This window comes from Leuresthes tenuis, unplaced genomic scaffold (genome assembly GCF_036924035.1).
Source record: "Leuresthes tenuis unplaced genomic scaffold, fLeuTen1.0.hap1 SCAF_7, whole genome shotgun sequence".
Lineage (NCBI taxonomy): Eukaryota > Metazoa > Chordata > Actinopteri > Atheriniformes > Atherinopsidae > Leuresthes > Leuresthes tenuis.
The window spans coordinates 8,139,519-8,159,550 of record NW_027325361.1 but is presented as its reverse complement, the minus strand read 5'-3'; the positions used below and the strand labels follow the sequence as shown (position 1 = coordinate 8,159,550).

At 39.0% G+C, this 20,032-nt stretch overlaps 1 protein-coding gene across 1 annotated transcript; it reads right to left on the bottom strand.

Moving 5' to 3' along the window:
* Positions 1–1,518: 1,518 nt before the first annotated feature.
* On the bottom strand, positions 1,519–18,412 carry alg6 (ALG6 alpha-1,3-glucosyltransferase). Its single transcript, XM_072389097.1, has 14 exons — positions 18,233–18,412; positions 17,892–17,976; positions 17,644–17,733; positions 17,321–17,409; positions 16,825–16,907; positions 16,608–16,683; positions 15,926–16,100; positions 13,364–13,499; positions 9,429–9,514; positions 7,918–8,002; positions 7,607–7,677; positions 6,468–6,536; positions 4,877–5,069; positions 1,519–2,368 (listed from the first exon to the last, which is right to left on the bottom strand). Exons 1-14 carry the CDS (start codon positions 18,312–18,314, stop codon positions 2,171–2,173), a joined length of 1,518 nt encoding a protein of 505 aa, XP_072245198.1. The 5' UTR covers positions 18,315–18,412; the 3' UTR covers positions 1,519–2,170.
* Positions 18,413–20,032: the final 1,620 nt, after the last annotated feature.

The following is a 20,032-nucleotide window of genomic DNA, read 5'->3' as shown; positions in this document are numbered from 1 at the left end:
TTTAACACCTTTTGAAAAGTAAATGTGTGGGTAGGCAAACTGTCTTACACAACACAGTGGGCTCTTTATTTGGCAGCGCCTGGGAAGGCCGAGGCCTCTCACTTCCCCAGTCAACCTAAGCAACAGCTGGTGTTCACAGCAACATTTCCTATTTCTGCTGAAGGTGGATCGTGTAGCTCTCACTTTATCGCCCTTAGAGGCCACGTGAAGGACAAAGCAAGCATATCCACAAACAAAACTAATGTTTTGATGCAGGCCTCTTTGAGACAGAAGGACCTGTGATGCTTTGAAGGACCTATGATGCTTTGAATGCCCTCTTACCACCCAGACACATGACAACACCTCTTACTTATCAACTAGTTTTCATGATAGGTTGCAGTGTAAAGCTAAATGCTCTTCTTCTAGAAAGCACATATGTGTGCTAATGATTTTGGGAACCTGTGTGAAAGCTAAGTTTGAGCAACAAGGACACAATATTCACTTCTTGTCACCTGCATTCCGGTTGTCCAAAGGTATTCAAAATTATATTGTATATAGTTGGTGACAGAAATGATTTATTTAATTACAATTTTTTAATTTTTTTTATTTCTTATTGCATTTTACTTTGGCTTGAAAACTACAATTGCTACAACTAAAAATGGCCCCACAAGTTTGTACTGTTTGTGACCAAGCTTACAGTATAAGATTGCGTAATGCATGATATGGGGTGTCTGCTTTTATTATTATTACAATATTTGATTATAAAACAATGTTGCTGAGCAGAATTTCTAATATTTACTTGATTTGACTTTTGCACTGTTAAAGTTGAATAAACTGGACCTGAATTGACAGTTTTTATTGTCTTGCTTTCTCCACATTCATTTTATAATTGGATCACGTTTCATAATCATAAGAAAATCTTTCAAATGAAATATTATGTTAAATGTACTTGGAAAAATAGGCCAACTTCGTTCACACTAAGCAGCCCTCTGTGTTCATGTCTCATTGTAGTAACAGTTAAGTTAGATCATGGGCTTCTATTTGTTCCTGCAGCATATTACTGGCCTCTGGCTCACAGCCTCAGATGTACAGGCACCCCTCACTGACGTGATAACATTTATAGTTGTAATGGATTTTTTTATGCCCGTCATTAACTGGCAGAGAGACCGGAGAAGGAAATTGCTTGTGCCTTTTTCTGTGGTATTTCAACTTTATAGCATTATGTTCAGATGTCACCTTCTTTCAAATCTTTTTAAAGCTTCTCCCGTCAATGGTTTTGTTTTAAATGTACAGGTCTTTTTTGGAGGACCCTTGTAGCATCAAGGACTCGTAATGAATATTTAATGATGTAGAGTAAAAGCTTGGAAAGATATCATGTCTGCCCAATTATTGGCTCTGTCTATGTCAGTGCTTTGGGGTGATTTACCAGACTATTTGGCTAATGTAGACAATTTATATGAAGCTGATTTGAATCAAATAATTTAATAATGTGGCAGCATAACTGATAAGACTTTGAGAAATACGATTTATTTTCACCACTTTTGAACAAAATATCTTTAATGACGCATAGAAATACACAGTATAAAACTGTTACAGAGAAAAGTTCATATGAATAGAAAATGATCAACACTGCTTGAATAGAGTCCTGTCCAATAGCTGTGTTTATCACATTTCTCACATACCCAAAGAAAGTGGATAAAATAACACCAAAACAAAACATAGCTTTAAGCCTTGCTGCAAAATTAAATCAACTTCTCTCTAACTCCAGCGAGTATAATTATTACTGTGGCCACCTCCTGTAGCCGGCATACAGGCTTAGTGAGATCCACAGTAAGATACGAAGGCTATACAAAGCCTGCCTACGTTTGCCTTTATAAGTTTTTGAGTAAATCATATTTTATGACTCAAACAAAAGCTCCATTTCCAAAGCTCTAGTTCCTCTGAGTTTTGATAATGAAGATGATTCATCTTGGAATTGTACAAAATTAGTTTGTTCCTCCTGAAAAAATGAGAAAACTCTTTCCTTTCATTTTAAGTCACATCTCTTCAGAATCAGCATTTTGTAGTACAGTCATCTTTCAACCAACAAGATGCCTTTAATAAGCACTGGTTCCCTTTTCTTTTTGATACACAACGTCATGTACGTTAAGAGCAAATATTGTCCAGTGGCTTAAATGGAATGAAACATAACTTAGCTGTTCTTCTTCTGGCTCTTTCTGCTGGGTGGCCCGCTAAACTGAACAATGGTGAAATATATAAATGTTCCCAAGAAGTGCAGGAAAGCAGTTGTAGACACCAGGACAGGAAACAAGTCAGGCAGATGTGGAGGGGGGTCCAGAACTACACTCAGGATGCTCAAAACAGCCATGGCTGCAATGCTGATGTAAAACTGTAACGGATAAAGAAAGATCATTTGAAGTAGAATGTTTAATGAATGCAGCTTGCTTAACTACAATGATGCAACCTGGTATGTAAATTCATGAACAGAGGAAATTGAGGGATGATTGAAGCTGCTGTCAAGAAGATTATATACTGATAAATAAGTGTTGGTCATAATGGAACATTCTATGGTATTTGCTTCTTTGTATGGAACTTTAAAAAGTTGGATCTTATTATATTATAACCTGAGTGCCCCAGGTGCCAAGCTGCCCCAATGTTGGATAAACTCAATCATTTTGACTAGAAGGGAACGACCATAGTTCTTTATGTGGTCCCATCTTTGCTGAAGCCACATTAATGAAAATTAATTTCATATTCTGCATCAGGAACTTCAAGTGAAACTATGAAAAGACTGAGCACCTGAGGCTATAAAAGAACTGTTGGCTTTTCCCTTAATCTTAATTGCAAACATAATTTTAAACCAATGATTTAAATTTAAAAAAGCCCTAGAATCACATTAAAAACTTTATCACTGAAAGACGTGCGTCAAATTGGTCATTTGAGAGGTGCTATAAAGAAATGATTCAGGCTTGCAATATCATATTACAACCAATTAACATTTTTTGGCCCGTGTAACCACTTTTTATCGTGTTACAGAGTTACTAACTGATATGATGGTGAGAGCGAGATCATTCCTGTGTCTGTTTGTGCTTTATGACACCGAATATAAGTCTGTGGGTATGATGGAGGAAACACCTCGTGCACACACCCACCCGCTGACTAAAACCCATGAAACCTTATCGCCATCATTGGGGCTCGCTATTTATGCTGCTTGTGTAAATAAATATATCTAGGCAAACCTGTGTTAATGACACGTGCTATAAAAAGACACCTTCTCTTAATCTCTGACACCCTACCGGTGCCCCTGTCGCTAAGGGGCTGGCAGTGAAGCCACTTCAGACGCTGTGGAAACTTAAATAAGTGATAAATAATTCTTTGGTTGGCAGCAGCGTTCATCCCCGGACAGCTTACACAGCTTACAGCAGCACATGATATTTATTTATACAGTTGGGTATATCTTCTGACATGGTTGCAATTTAGGTCTAGTGACACTTTGAAAATACAAGGCACCTAGGATCCTGAACTCAGCACCCTACCTACAACAGCTATGCTACCTCCCACACTCCCCCTTTGTGTGCCTAATTTAAAGTGGAGAAAATCACGCTTCAAGTTTGAAGCTTTGAATTCAACGTGTAAGGATTTTAAATTGTTTATATCTGCAATTTGTATACTGTACTACAATCTCCCATTGTATTGAAGGTCTACAGTAACCTGTATGACCTTTGCCAATATTCATAAGCAACCAATCAGAACTTCAAACATACAGAATAATGTTGTTGAAATTAAATTAACTTACAAGAAACTCAAACCAGACACTACTTTGAAAAACATGCAGATGTAAAAGTATCATGACTTAACAGTCCCAACAGCTGAAAACATCATTCATCCATTTTCCACAACTGCAAATTCAGTCTCTTAACGCAACTAACATTTAAGATTGGATTTTTGAGTGCTGAATTATAAATAAAACATCATATCTGCATGTTAAAATGTGTAACATGTTAAGAAAATGTCTTTGAAGAAGGCTGTACCACATGGAATTCTCTTGACAATCATATCACCAAATCAGTCCATGCTGGGAACTAGAAGGTTGAGATGCATATCAAGCAAAAGTAAACTTTTTAAAGATATAAATAGGTGCTTGTAGTTTAAGGGGCCTTTGAGTCATCAGGAACATCTGGCGTGTCTGTGAATGCTGGTCTCTTTTGTTACTTTGGTGTATCATACACTACCTGCACAATCAGACCCTGTCAATGGAATTTTCATTCTGATTGGCTGTTTAGTGCAGCTGGAGAATCCATAATTTTATCCTCTTGATGCAGTTTCTCCTTATTTTTTACTTCCTATCTACTGCCACCTTGTACACAGAAGAGTGATGTCCTTATATACAGGTAGATTAGACGTAGATTAGTGGAAGTGGTCTTTTTGCCATCTTTTTTTTTGGCCTAGATTAGGATGACAGCAGGGAACCCTCTTGTTGCTGCTGGTTCTTGATGCCACTTTGGTCTATAAGAGCCCTAAAGTACTGCTTAGACGAGACAAATCAGTCTGTTAACTTGCTCTGAGATATACTGCACAGTAATAGCAGTGAAGACGCAGTGAAAAGGAGGAATTGTACTTTAGCTGCAAACTGTGCTGAAGACTGACTGTGAAATGAGTGAAACTGAAAGGCAGAAGTACATACTGCATGCCCCAACCCGGAAACACTGGATACTCTCTACAATAATGCCTCTCCAATGGGGTTGTTTTGCAGAGTAAAATATCTTTCGGATTTTTCCAAGGCCCTGGTCTCTGCTGTGGAGATGCATGAGGTCAACGACCAGAATGCTCTGGAAGTCCATGACCCTGGGGAAAAAAATCTTGTTTTCAAAATGCAGCTTGCGTTAATCACACTGACCTTCCATCTCACTATACAGGCCAGGTCCATTTTGGGGAAGCAGAAAAAAAGCTTTTTGTAAGTGCCCAGTCTCAACTCGTCCTCTGAACAGTGATCCAGTGCAGACAGCAGGTAGATGCTAAGGAAGAGGAAGGCGACTGAGGTCACAACATAGGGCACCAGCAGACCATCCTTCAGGAACAGAGGCAGCATGCTGCACAGAGGGTCACAAGCAATAATGCATTTATAGAATAAAATTCTGATCAATTGAAATAAACAGCATAACTTTTAATATTCAGGGAATCCTAACCCACCGCCAGCTGAGAGTACACACAAGATAGATTTTCATATACGTTTGACATTACATCAGTCAGTTCAGTGGTATGTTTGTTGAGAGGGCAACAGTAAACAACATATTTTTCATCTCGTAGGCCTGTAGGAGCGGTTCATCCCCCGGGAAGAGATGGCTCTGACTTGCACGCAGAGCTTATCTTAGTTTAACAGAGACACAAGCAAGAACAACAGTTGTCTCATAGTAAAATCACACAACACCCTGCTTATAAAAACCTTTCCCCTAACAACAAACTACTTATTCCAACAAAAAGGTTCCATTCAGCAGATAAATGTTTAACATTTTAGAAATACATACGTCCTCCATTTAAGCATACTGGTTTCATTGACTTGTAAAATGGCCATTGCTCAAGCATTCATTCAGCCAATTATGCTAACAAAAGATGTATTTTTTTAATGACAGAGTCTGTAGAGGCTGCAGATAATGTGACAGTCCAAGTCAGACTGTACTGGGAGGCAGCTACAGAATGATCTCCTGTCCCTACACAACACACTTAGACAGCAGGCATGCAGACTATGCCGTGTAATCCCCAGATATCCTTATACTAAACCACACGCACAACAATTAGTGCTGCCGGAAGAATTTAACAACAGCTGGTGAAAGTTAGATGCAGCATTTGCTGCACTATTTGTCTTTTCTATTCATGGTGTTTATCGCAACCCAAATCATTCAGATTTTTTACATTTTTACTGTGTTTTTATCATCACACAACTGACAGTATCAAGAGATAGATGCTAGATTTATGTATTAGGTTTATGTGTCAGCAGGACATCTCATAGATCTTCTGAATGTTTGATGTAGAATGTGTCCACAAGTGGAAAGTCATATCAATTATAAGGCCCCATCTTAATTCTGCTAACATTTGCTAGCAACATTAGCTACCATGTAGTATGCGACAGGTCGAATCATGTCCAGTAAGGTAGAAATCGCAAAATCTGTCAGTGTACTGAAAGGAAATATGATGCTGCACAGGAGTTTAATTCCATGGTTGTAATTGTCAAAATTTATTTCAATGTTCATGCCAGGATTTATTATAAGACTCTGAAAAATGACTAAACCTCTCGATGTAAAACACCAGGTAAGTGCAATGGCCATGTTGATAAAATAAAAGGAAACATAGAGGATGGGGATCTTCTAGAATGGTCAGCAATATTGACTTATCATTGCTTTTCCACTTCAATATTCAACGATTCAGCTATTATTCTTACATGTGTTGTGCTTAATTAATGGTCTACTGCTGGGATCCAACAATCTTATTACCTGAATGTAGAGGCCTGAAGAAACCAAATACTTATTAATGGGAAGTCATTGAGGAGAAGGCAGACTGGCCTGAAATGAAAAGAACAAAGTAGAATACATTCAATTTTAAACACATTATTCAGTGACCAACATCAAGCCCAGTTTACATCATGAATCAAGTATCAGCAGTTAGAAAAAAGTTACTTCACAACTTTTAGCATGAAACATCTGATATGTATGATTGTAAACCCTTAATTGGACATGAAAATGTTTTGTTAAGTAGTTACACTGATTCATTTACAATCTGCCTGCCACATGTGTGTCTGTATGCATCTGTGTATAAACTTATTGTTAATTGAATTAGGCTGCCTGCATCGATGCTAGTTCTATGTCATACTCTGAGAGGGGCACTTTCCATCAGTCCCCGAGCCCGTAATTACAGTCAGTGCTCTTTGGCGATCCTGTTACAGCCCAATAATTGATCCCGCGCAAACAACACCCTGAGCTGCCGCCTACCATTCTTTCCTAATCCCTGGACATGCATTACTGATTGATTTAGGGGGACAGGTGGGAGATATAACTCAATAGTTAATAAAGCAACAATCTACTCTAATCTAGATTAATAGATGAGCTCAGATCTAGGAACCAAGTCCCTCACTGTCAAGTCAATCCCAGGCTTCAATCTCTTCCTACAGTTTTATACATATGAGAATAAACAATAATGAAGCACAGACACACATGTGTTTATGGGCACGTGTGAAAGTGCTATATTTGCAATGTTAAATGGTAAATGTGGCACTTTCATAACTTTCACATACCACAGTGCATATCAAGACAATGGAAGCGGGGGTTGTGTTTGTGCAGCACTGAGTGTGATGACAGGGGTGAATAACCTCTCCGTTAGCAAGTCTGAACTTAAATAGAACAGTTACTTTGCAGCTCTATGAGGACAGCAGGGGAATGACGTCACTTTTATAAAGTGCTCACATATTCAGATCATCTACCATCTGCAAGGCATAACCTGAGATTTGCAGTAGGGACAGAATGGCTTCTTTGTGAGTAGAAATTAAATCTATATTCATGAATATTTCAGATACAAGACATCTGTCATGCAGAGAGAAAAACTTCATGGAGTTTTTTAATGTCTACTTTGAACTTACAGGGCAGCCAGCAGGATAGACTTCTCATGGACTTGAAAGGAGAAGAGGAAAAAGGCCAGAGATGAATTGACCTAAGAGCAAAGAGTTAATAAAACAGCTACACGTTATTTAGAAGGAATGTTGCACAAAGCAAATGCAACTTTCAACTAGCATCAAACATGTTTGGATTAGAAATGACTTTTCATGAAAAACTCTAACAGCAAAATGAATGGGCCACATCATAACTGAATGTAAAAGAGACCACGTCCCTCCATTAGGGGATAGTCTGTACACTGCTGTTTTGACACAGGTTGGGTGCCAAAGACACTCACCAAAGCCAGTTTAAAGTGCAAGAAGGTGGGCCTTGTCAGCAGTCTGATAGAAGACGGTAGAACTGCCAGAAGAGTGAAGGCAAAACTGAAACATAAATAAAAAATGTAAGATTAAGTGACTGCAGGAGGAAAAGGAATTACTCAGCATAAACATTTATAGTATGAAATCAGGTGTGTAGTGGAGACTCTTTGAATTCTAGTTTTACTACTTCATACCATCCTAACATGTCTAAATGGGAACGTTTATAATGAAAACATAACAATACACACATGCACAAGCAAAAAAAAGGCAGAATTTGTAATCAGTAAGTTGTTCTGATGGCATAATTTAGATATCAAGAAAATCAAACCAGGATTAAGCAATGAAACCATGCCATTCTTTTTTAAGAGCCCCCCCTGCTCTGCAGCAAAGAACTCCCTCTCTGTGGGAACTAAACAAATAATAACCCTTCTTAGGATTACCAGGCATTTGTTTAACCCCCCAATTGTCACCTGCTAGAGGTTAAAACACTGGAAGAGACTGACTATTTGTCAGAGTGATTGTGTATAAATGTGCAGAGAGGTCAGGAGTTAGCTGTGTGTGAGGGCTACACTGTGTTTGTAATGTGGGTTAGGGTTACTAGATCACAGAGGTAACCGAACTAAACGAGACAGACAGAAATAGCTAGATAAAGAGTCAAAGAGAAACAGTAAATACTAAAGCAGGACCAGCAAATGCATATGGGCTGCATGCATGACAGTTTGTGTGCTCTCAGAGTGTGGGGTGTAAGGACATGGATCACTTTTCACAGCTGATTCATTGTATGTACACAGTACTCCCACACCAGAGCATTTAGCAGTCCACTCCATGTGCCAAAAAGTGTTTTTCATTTGTTTGAAATGCACTACAGTAAAAGAAGTCCAACTTGATCCCTGGACTTAACAGTCTGGCAGAAACGTGTTCATGCTGCGAACATAGGACACCTAAATTTAGCGAGCTGGGTTATTTAAGCAGGCTCCACCATGACACAACCGCTGCATTGAGTTTTTCTAACTAACTGCACAGGACCTCAGCTTTTCACAAAAAATGATGTCATATTATATAGAATTGTCTTTAGAGAACCTGAAACTTCCCCTGCTTTCACCCAGTTTATCACTTCATCTGATAAAGCACATAATTCATGAGACTTTTGAAAAGATTATTTTGCTGTTCCGCTGTCTCCATCTCTGAATATAAAACATTTTCTTTGTATTCCTAAGGCAATTCAACATATTCCTGTTGCCCAGCCAATTAGAAAAAGAGACTGTGTTCAGAAGTTCCTCACAAGACCTTTCCTTAAGGGATGATCTTGTTTCAACTCACTGAATAACTGTCTAATCCCAAGAGAAAACTCAGCTTTTCCAGGAAATTAGTAGCAAGGGCTATGAAGGATTGAAAAAAAGAAAGAGCACACGATACAGAAAAACAGAGAAGGAAGCAATTCAAAATAGAGAAGAATAGAGAAAACTTTTTAAACAAATCAAAGGATTACCTCAGGTAGAGCTGAGAGTCGCTTGACAGAATGGATCTGATCTTTATCAGAGTGTTCAGACTGCACCATGTGTTGGCCACCTTATCCTACACACACACACACACACACACCACAGAATATAACAAAAAACTATTTCAAACTAAACATATGGCAGTGTCATCTCAGACTTAAGCTGCAAGTCATCATTTCACCACTGAAAGAGCAATAAAATCCATCTTAGGGGTTTGAGAGGGAAATTTGTACGTAACCCTACATCATAAATATGCCCCACTGATACAAAAAGCAATTTAGATTTAGAAGCAACTAGATTTAGAATTATACCGTTTAAGCTTGGGGATGCAGGCTCAAGAGTAAAAAAGATATAGAACAATCACAGAGCAAAGGTAAAATTCAATTCAAATTCATTTAATTGGTATTGTGCCAAATCCCAATAAATGTCATCTCAAGGCACTGGATATAGTAAAATGACCTGGAACAATCCAGGTTTGTTGAGCATTGCATAACACGACATGTTAAAATGGAAGTGCATCTACTGGGGATCCCTTTACCTTGCAGTCCAAAGCAGAAACACAACTGCTACTATTTAAGATTCACAAGTTGAAGCATCAAGATTGTACCAAGATTACCCCGAAGACAGATTTTTAAAGGTTTTATAGAAAGATGCAGAGAGTGGTAAAGCAGGTAAATAAGTTCATGCTGGAGATCTAACGGACCCAGGAAACAATACAAAGACAAGCACAACGGGCTGGAAGATGGGTGCCGATATGGGCTGTAATAATTAAGATGGGCGAGTTGAAACTTCTTCAGTCAAAGGTGGAATGAATATCAACTCCAAACCTGCTGCACTGGAAGACGCTTTCTTCTTGCAGGGGTACAAGAAAAAAATCTGTAGCATTCAATTAGACTATGATCTTTATACAGAACAGCCCTCCACATGCATTCAAGTCCACTGAAAGAGCCTGTTGAAAGCCAGCTGGTCCCCTTCATCATCCAACTGAAATCCAGTTGAGACCCTGTGGATCCTTCTCAAATGTGACATGCAAAGTGAAGGACATCGGTCTGAACAACATCTAAAAGGCTGCGGTTGCTGTTTTAGCCAAAGTTCTATGAACAGATCAAGAAACTGACACACTCCAACACTGGAATGATCCTCTTAGCTACTGAAAAGAATGGTATCAATACTTGTCACTGAATATTTTAACCTACTTTAATGACACTGAGACATTTGATATAAATTGGGAAAATGATTTCTAAGATCTAATCATTTGAAATAACCGCATATTTATAATTACTTAGTAATTGTACAAATATTTACTCATTTGTGAAAAACAAGACTCACATTTCCTTTTTCATTCAACTGAGGTGAAAATAACATTTTGGATTGACTGCAAGCACTGCATGTTCAAGAAAAACAAGGCTTTTAGTTTCCCTAACAACTGTGCACAAACTAATTCAAAATATAGTTGATGAAAACGAAGAATATAACCAACAATAATCTGAATTATCTGATCATTTGCCTGTTCATGATCAGCTGATGGTAATTAAGAAGTGTAAATCACAGTTTCCTGAGATGCTGCAGTACAACACCTAGACATTTGGGAAACTGAAACCAGGCAATGTTTGATCATTTTGCTAAATTATAATCATAAAAATTTGTCATTACTGATAATGATGATACATTTTCATCCACATTAAGTTATTATGATCAACAGCAACCAAACGTAACTTTCCTCTGTTAGACTGTAGGCTCTATTTTTGTTTTTGTAATAACCTGGAAAATTTAGTTTTTAAGATTTGTGGATGGAAAGCAGGAAATCTGCATGCTACAACTTTAACAACAGCTGAATGGTACATGCAGCTGAGATCACATGAGGAGGTCGAGTGCTTAAGCGGTTGTGCAGGGATCACTTATATTAAGACCCGAGCCACCAGTGTGCCCATGATATCACACACCACACATGTCTAGATCAGCTTTATGATTCCTCAGTGAATGTTTTAAGTGTGACCCTATCTAGAAAATCTATTTCTGGCCTCCTCTCTTTCCTCTATGCTACAGCTGCTCACTGCACAGCTGTGTGGATCTTAATGGCAGTCTAGTCAGCAGCAACGAGTTGTTCAATGTTGTATTATCCCAACCCCATCCTTCTCTCTTTCCTCTTTACTTCCCTACTCCAAATAACCACCACGGGAATGTTCCTGGACTCCGCCTGAAGGCATCACTTGAATGAGGGAGGGGGTTGCAAATCAGCAAATGTAAGGCAGCGCGGCTCCTTCACCTAGAAGCCGAATGGAATTTCACAGGGAGAAGCATTTGGTGCCATTTTTGTGAGCCCGCAGCTATGTGAGACGGCAGAATGCAGCTCAGTGGGTAAACTTACAACTGCTCCCTCCCAGAAACCACGACCACCAGTCAGCAGCCCTCTTCTTCCTCATCGTCCCCTTAGGCCCTGTCCCCTTGTCCAAAGCATCCGCTTACGTGCACACTTTCAGCTCAGGACCACTTGCCCCAGGAGGCCTCTCATGCTGTCGTCACAGCAGAGTATAGTGTCTCTCACTCCCTGTGTATTATGTTTGAACCACTTCGTTGAACAAATACTGCCTCGGTGCACGCTGCCACCCACTCCCTTGGTAGAATTTTTTAATTACTTCTCACATCCTTGACATCTAGTGGTGAGTGCCACTTCACGGACCGGGACACGAAGTTACAGGGTTCCAGAAATAAGAGCTGCAAAGCTTGGTCTAAAAGCTGTCAGTCACACATTTAAGCGAAAACACACAGTCACTTTACCCCTGCTTCTTCCATGACAGCTTTCAACACTGTGATTTCAGAAGTGTTTCAAAATGTCTTCATTTTAACAGTCATCTCTTTCATTTTTAATTAATATCATATTCCATTGACCATGCAATAATTGATCAGCCACAGCATAAAAAAACAGTTAAACACACATTTGTGTGTCTGTTTTTTCAGAGAAGGTGCCAGTAGCAGGCAGCAGTTGTCAGATGTTTTCTGATATGCCTTGAATTGTAGCGTTGGCCTCACTCGTCAGTCCATATGGCTGGAACATGGCTGTGCAATGAAGTGCTGAAAACAACCCAGCCATAAATTAGTGAGATTTATCGGTATCCTCCTACTGTACATCACAAGCCCCAACACCCCCCAGGGATAGGGTGAAACTGATCTCCTGACCTTTCACCATTTTATTCCACTGTTTTCTTTGATCCAGCAGGGTATCCATTTCTAGCCGGCGAAGCACTGGAGGGTTGAAGGGTATTCACTATGCTGAGAGCAGGGAACAGTGTGTAGGGAACAAGGAGTGCCTCTTGGGTTGTGTAAGATGGCAGAAAAAGCATCTGTCACAGCTTTGGTGCTATAAATTGTTAAAAACCATAAAACGAGGCTAAACTTTAACACCAAAATGTAAAATCCTTAGAAAACAGTGATTCCCAACTGCTTTTGCACACACAGGGATCCCCACTGAGAAATCCTAGAACATTGAACATTGTTCTCTTAAACTGGCTCAGTTTGGAATAATTACTCATCGATTTATTTTTTCCAGCTAAATCCTGCTTCCAAAGACATTACGTTGAATAAGATAAAACAGGAGCCTTTTTTTGTGGATAAGGTTCACATCGATGCTTGTCCATAACTTATTGACATTCAAAAACAACTAACTGATCACAAACTAGCTGACTAAGGAATCCAACATGTGATCATAAAAATCTACAGGATTTCAATGGAAATTTATGGAAATGGAAATGGAGCTTTTAGAGCCAGAATATTTAGATGCCAAAATAACAAGAACAGATGCTAAGATACATTTATAAACATTTTGATAAAGGTTTGCCACAAAGGGAGCATGCCGTCCCTCTGGTATGTGCTTCAGGGTTTTTTCACCTGGGTGTTGCAGGTTTTGATTTAAAAATGTTCACTGTACCTCAAACAGACCACGGGCCACGGGAAAGATCCTCCTGACCACCTGCAAGGCCTGGCTGGGGTGAGACAGGAAGGGCAACCAGCAGAGGGAAAAAGTCACCAATACTGTCGCAGCAATTTTCACCAGAAGGAAAAGCCTGTATGAAGACAGACAAGCAACATAAAGGGGTGGGAGGTAAAAATACAGCTTCAGTAATAACAAAATCTGACCTAAAGTAAATAATAAATAAGTTAGTTTCTGCTAAGGTTCCCCAATTAGTGCACACTTTCTGTAAGTCCTAAATTTGGGATTTGACCCTCGTCTTCAGGAATGCAGTGAAAGCCATGCATCAGCTGAAAGTCTTCAGCGTAGGTCAGCGTATCTTGTCAGCTGTAACTGTGAAGCTGCTGGTTAAGTTGCACACACGGGCATAGCTGAGGAGTTTGGGCATGGAGAGAGTGTCATCTGGACATATCTCCCCCTCGGGGTCTAATCCAGCTCTCCATTTGCTACTAAATGCCCTTGGTACATTGTTACTAGATAAACAGACACTGGACACACTGGTAACAGCATCCAATCTGATTACCTCAGTCATTCTGTGTCTCTCATGAGGACACTGCTCTTTTACACGCTTACATTACAAATGTCGGCATGCAAATTCATGAACAGTAGCAAAACAATGTAACAGACAAATACACTGCTGAAAAATAAAGTGACAAACATCAATTTAAATCATCTTATTCCTTGAGTTTTTTTAGCTCCAGCTCGGTTTAGTATGGTGGTCAGGGAGGCAAGACGCAACAACACAGTCAGGCTTTCTTTGTATTAGCTGGCTCAACAGAATCTAAACCTCCACTCAGAGATAACGAGTACTAAAACAGAGATTAGGAGCTTTCTTTGTTAGCTCAGGGTTTCCTTTTCAGATTTTGAGTGCACTCGCATAAAAGTGCGCTCTCCAGGGCAGAATACACAGACCACCAGAAGAACAAGAATGGAGAGGTTGGAAAATGGAATTTGATAAAAAGTACATTTAACTTTGACACTGTGTGGTAATAACTTGGGAGTCACGAAAGTCATTGACAAAATCAAAGGAAATTTTTTATTGATTTAATATTGTCTGATACGTAGTCTTAGACTCATTAATTTTCTAATTCAGTTAGTTGGATCCGACACCATCAGAACAGAAATGACATTTGGCAAATTGGGACAAGATATAAAAACATATATAGCTCATTTTTCATTACCAACTGAAAGCATAGTTTCCATGGTAACATGAAGACTTGCGTTAGGTTTTACTGTAAGTGCAAATCGTCTTTGGTAGCAATAATGTCAAGGTCAAAAGGTTGGGATATTTAACATATACCCTCAGATGAGAATCTACACTGCAAGTGTTTAATCAAACAGAGTATTGGTCATGTTGGGCCAAATAATTAATAGATTAACTACTGGAAAGATGTCACTGAATCAACACTGTATTGTGGTTACATTTACATCTAAATGTGGTACACTGTCTGACTTTTAAAATGGTTGAATAACTGATTTTTTTGTCTGTTAATTTATTTAACAATCCCACATTTAAATGTCAACTATGTACTTTCAATTGTGTTACAATGTCATTTATCAACTTTCAATGTCCTTCCTGATGACATTTAAATGTTTGAGTCTGCGTTCGCCATCTGGCAGATCATCAGAACAAGAATCCCTTAAGGTCTGCTGCCATTTTTCAGGTGATTAAATCTCAGCTCCAGAGCAGATTATGAGTTCATCTTAATTTACCATGGTGATCTAGCCAGATTAAAATAGAGCCATTTTCGTGACACTGTAAGCGTGCTTCACCTACCTGGTGATTATCATGCACACCTGTAAGTCATCTCCTCGTCAGCTGCCGTATGTATTCCCCGAGCTTCAGCAAACCCATCGTTGGACGAGTTGACCAATTGGTAACTAGACGTCCAGCAGCTTCTGGTATCTCATTCTCTGCTGCTAAACTGACGTCAGTTTACTCTAAGCCTTCTAAGAATCCTGCCATACCAGCTGCTCAGTCTGCCATTCTGCAGATGTTCATGTGATCACTCCAAATATTCACACACTTCTGGGTAGTATTGGTATAGTTAATCAAATTAGTTTGTTGCTTTGCATGAACCTAGCTTTTAAGCACACATCATTTTCAAATCGGTCATGGTCATGGTTTTATTCTCAAATGCAGCTTCTCAGTCAGTCAGTCTCTTGACCTGACGACAGTCTCGATGAAAAACAGTGATACTGGTGACCCAGCAGCTCAAACGTGCTTTGATGCTTCTTGGGTTGCTCATGGCCATCTGAACCAATTTTCTGTCAGCTGAGGGCAACAGTTTAGATCTTATTTCAGGCTTTGCAAAATGGCTACACCTCCTAAAACGCTTTACTTTTGTACGGTTGTTAGAACTGATGATCTTGAAATCTGTAGTTGTTTGCAAGTTCCTCCAAGAGAGATTCTTAGAACTTCTATATATGTATGTTTATATGTATTTCTAACCTTGTGCTGGTGTCAGAAAGAGACTGTAAAAGATAACACCAAAAACAAAGAAAGAATAAAATGCTTACCCACGTCCCACCAGGCCGACTTTGATGCACTTTCCCAGCAAGTAGCAGAAGAAGGGCAGAGCATGGTACAGCTCCATCTGTTTGTAGCTGAGAGCCAGGGAGAAGGCCATGGAGCCCAACGCATCCCAGCCCAGACCCAGAGCCAGGACCCCCCACAGGGTAAAGCCCAGGCTCACTCCATTGTACCCGATACTGTCAAGGTTAACTATTACCTCTTATATTGTTGTATTTAAAAATGCAAAAATAACAACAGCTGAAAAAAAGTGTCAGGAAGAGCGTACATTTTACACCTTTATGCATTACTCCATCATGATATGACAGAATAACGTTACACACCATTAATAAATAAAAAACAAAACATATTTCTTTCTAATGATTCTTTTCATTCTACATATATTAGCTTTTCAGGAACTGTGACAATCCTCTGTGTTCACATTTCCCCAATAACACTATTCAAAAATAACACAAATAGGTAAAATAAGGTCTAGAAGTTCCAACAAAGGCTGTCTGTGGAGAAATATACTTAAATAGTAAACCACTTTAACGCCTTTAAGCAATTAAGACCTAAACATGAGTATAACTTTGTATGCGGCTGTATTGGTTAGTATATTAGATTTACCTTTACTAAATATAAAATTGATAATCATACTAGAATTAATTAATAGAATAAATGTGCATGTACATAAAGGATACTGGAAATGGCCATAGTCAATGAGAATTATCCCTGGGTAAAGAAGAATGCAGAGCAGAGTGGAAACCTGGAAGGAAAAACAGAAAAAAGTCTAGATCATCTGATTGCAGAAATTTCAATTTATCAATGTAGAACATGGGGGGGGGGGGTGTCTGAGTCTTTAGTTTAGTCGAACGTTGTTAGATGTCAAACTGTGCAGGACTCTCACTTTTTTCGTAGAGGACCCATCAATCAGGCATAAAGAGTACAAAACTACAGCAGGAATGTATATCAACACATCTGCGACCAAGACTGAAACAGAAAAATAGAACATACAAAGTGACATTATTATCATTTTGTTTTTGGACTTCTTAAGAGTCAAAATCCAAAAAGGAATAAGAAAAATTTACCAAATAAAATCACCATAAGACATGTTGATTGACACATTATAATGGCAGTGCTTCTATTTTTTTATTCTCAAGAAGTGTTGAAAAAGAATAAGCAACAAATAAAACACATAAAACCAGAAAACAACAAACAAAACAAACACTAAATCTTTCTAAATAATTCCATGATGTATCTACACAATGAGCACAGTAATTGATTAAAGTTACATTTTTACACTTATTATTTTCAAATATCACATTAGCAAGATATCCTTCTATAAAGCCTCCTCTTTTTCTGACATATAAGTGTGGACACTTCATTTTTCAAAGTTACATTACCTGTCGTTCTCATGAATAACTTGTGCACAGGACTCTCATAACCTCTGGATCTGTGAAGCTCCACCCATTCCGGGTTTATCATCTTGGCTCTGCAGATAATCATGAGAGACTTTTGATTACTGCAGCTGTTTAAAACAACTGAAACAGATTGAAAAAAGGCACATTTAGATATTACAACTATGAATGCTGTACCTTCACTGACTTGACAACATATGATTTCTTGCATTTCCCTATAGCGGGATGTAACTTTACTATTGGCTTTGCCAACATTAACATTCAAACATCAAGCAAATTATCCTCTCTTGATAATCAAAATTACTTACACGTAAGCACATATCCAGCTGTGGTAGGCAGTGAGAGGAGGGTAGTCAAGACCCCAGTAGTTCAAGTCATTGTCAGTGGTGTTGAAGTACCTAGAGGAGTACAGAGTATGCTTATAATGAAGCAAGGGAAGTCTTATTACAGAAAGGCAAGTCTCTTTATTTGTTTATGGTGCAGACACTGTTATTCTCACAACCACACAGTTCCATCACGACACTTATTTTCAGGGGGCTGGATTTCTCAGACTGACCATTCCTGAAGCGGGAGGTTGTATGTTACTTCTTGCCAGTGCCTCTGGGCTTCATAGTCGCCAAACATCGGAGGTTTCCCCGCCCCTGGAGGAAAGGCATTCAACTGTCAGGGTGATGAACGCCAAGCTGCTACATGAATGAATGAATGGAAGTGGGAAACCAAACCGTTTCTCAGCAGTATCCCAAATAAGTGAGTGGAAGCTAACGGGTAAAAGTGACGCTCTGATACGTGTACAACTTCCTGCCGGTAGATTTCAGAAAAATCTAATGAGCTGATCTAAACGAGGCGAAGATGACTGATACTGTAGCATGTCAAAGTGCAGTTCCACACACTTCTTACCTGAATATGAATTTAACGAAATCCCCCATCTCACAACAACACCAAGCAAAATGCAAATTGTTACGAGACTCCAGGTTTGCATAACTTCACCAGTAAAAACGAGCTTTTCAGGCTGAAACAAACGATAAAAACCGGTTCATGAGGCGGTTTTGAAATCAGTTTACATTTCCTGTATACGTCATCTACCAAGGCTTCGTATCACATGCTCATTGGTCAGCGGGGTTGTGGCATTCAGCCATAAACTATGAGGCGTTCAGGTTACCGAAGAAAAACAGTAATTTCCTATTCAATCGACAGTCACTCAATTCGTGGACTGATAAAGAAAAAGAAAAACGCCATCAAGCAAATTTTAACAGCGGTGTGAGTGTTCTTACAACCACGTAACATTTTCAGAATATCACCACCCCAAGCGTCTGTGTGTGGTTACAATTGCTACAAAAATATATAATCTTCTACATTCCTAGGTACGGGAAATGTATCAGTTACAAATAAAGTAGGACAAATGAGAGATTATTAAGGGTTTTTCAATATCACCACACATTATTACAGCTGATGTTGATTTTAGGGTTCAAAAAGTGTTTCCCTATGGTATCCAAAACAAGTTTCCCTTATGCTTATGATAACCACAAAGCAGACTGTAAAACAAAATTGAGAAATAAATAAGTGTACAGACAAATCTTTCATTGTCGCTTGTATATTTTTGCTATGTCATTTTACTTCCGTTACTGCATGCTCATGAATCAGTCTATTCAAGTTCAGCCATAACAATAAACGTACCAGATTACCACTAATGCAATACATCTATAATTGTATACTGTAAAACGTCTAATGAGCATGTCACAAAATAATTTCAAGTGTCAGTATAACAATGGAACATTGTTGAATCCCCCAAAAAGAAAAAAAATCAGGTTTATTCAAACACAATTACTGTATGTCAGCTGTTTACTTTAGCAACTTGCATGGATGTGCACTGGCAACATCAACCAGATACAATCAGCTGTGTAGGGCCAGCAGGCTAATGTGGAGCCTAGTTGTAACCCTCTGTACACAGATATGGGTATGTCTTCCCCTCTCAATGTAAATCTCAGCCCAGGGCCATTTTCTCCTCTGTGACCTTTTCTTCTGTTGACACCATCATCTTTGTTCCCAAGGTGCTGAGATTTGTTGGGTGAGACATGTTCCCGGTGGTTCTGCCATCAATTATGCATAAATAATAATAACCTCGAACAACTGCTGATTTGCAATGACACTTTCATTACAACAGCAGCGGCCTATAACTCACTGCTACCTATTAGTTATTAATACCTTGCCACGCCAGCTTTACTTTGTCATTTATTGCTTCATCTCTATGCCTTTTTAAATATTCAGTAAACTGCTGTACCTACATTTACTGTCTGTATTCTCTGCCCAGGAGAGGGCTATAGCTTGTGGTGGTGTGGGTGACCTAGTTTATATGGAGGCCTGGACGTTGCTTACTTGTTTTCTTCTCCTATGATGACTTTCAAAGTCTGCTGGTATACTGCATGATTTATGAATTGTGATTAGTCTGGTCATTTCTTAATCGTCTCATCAATTAATTGTTTAAAAATCCAATCTTTTGCATTCTAAAGGCATTTTAACTCGGAGCATCAAACGCTTCCTTTGCAATCCCAGATATGTCCAGATCCATTCCTACCCAGTGACATTCAACATGCCTCCTCTGATCCAAGGGTAGTTCTCGCAGTTCTTTCTTTTGAAAAATATATCGCAGATCCATCCATCTTCATATGACAAGCCAAACAATTTTCTCTCAAATTAACT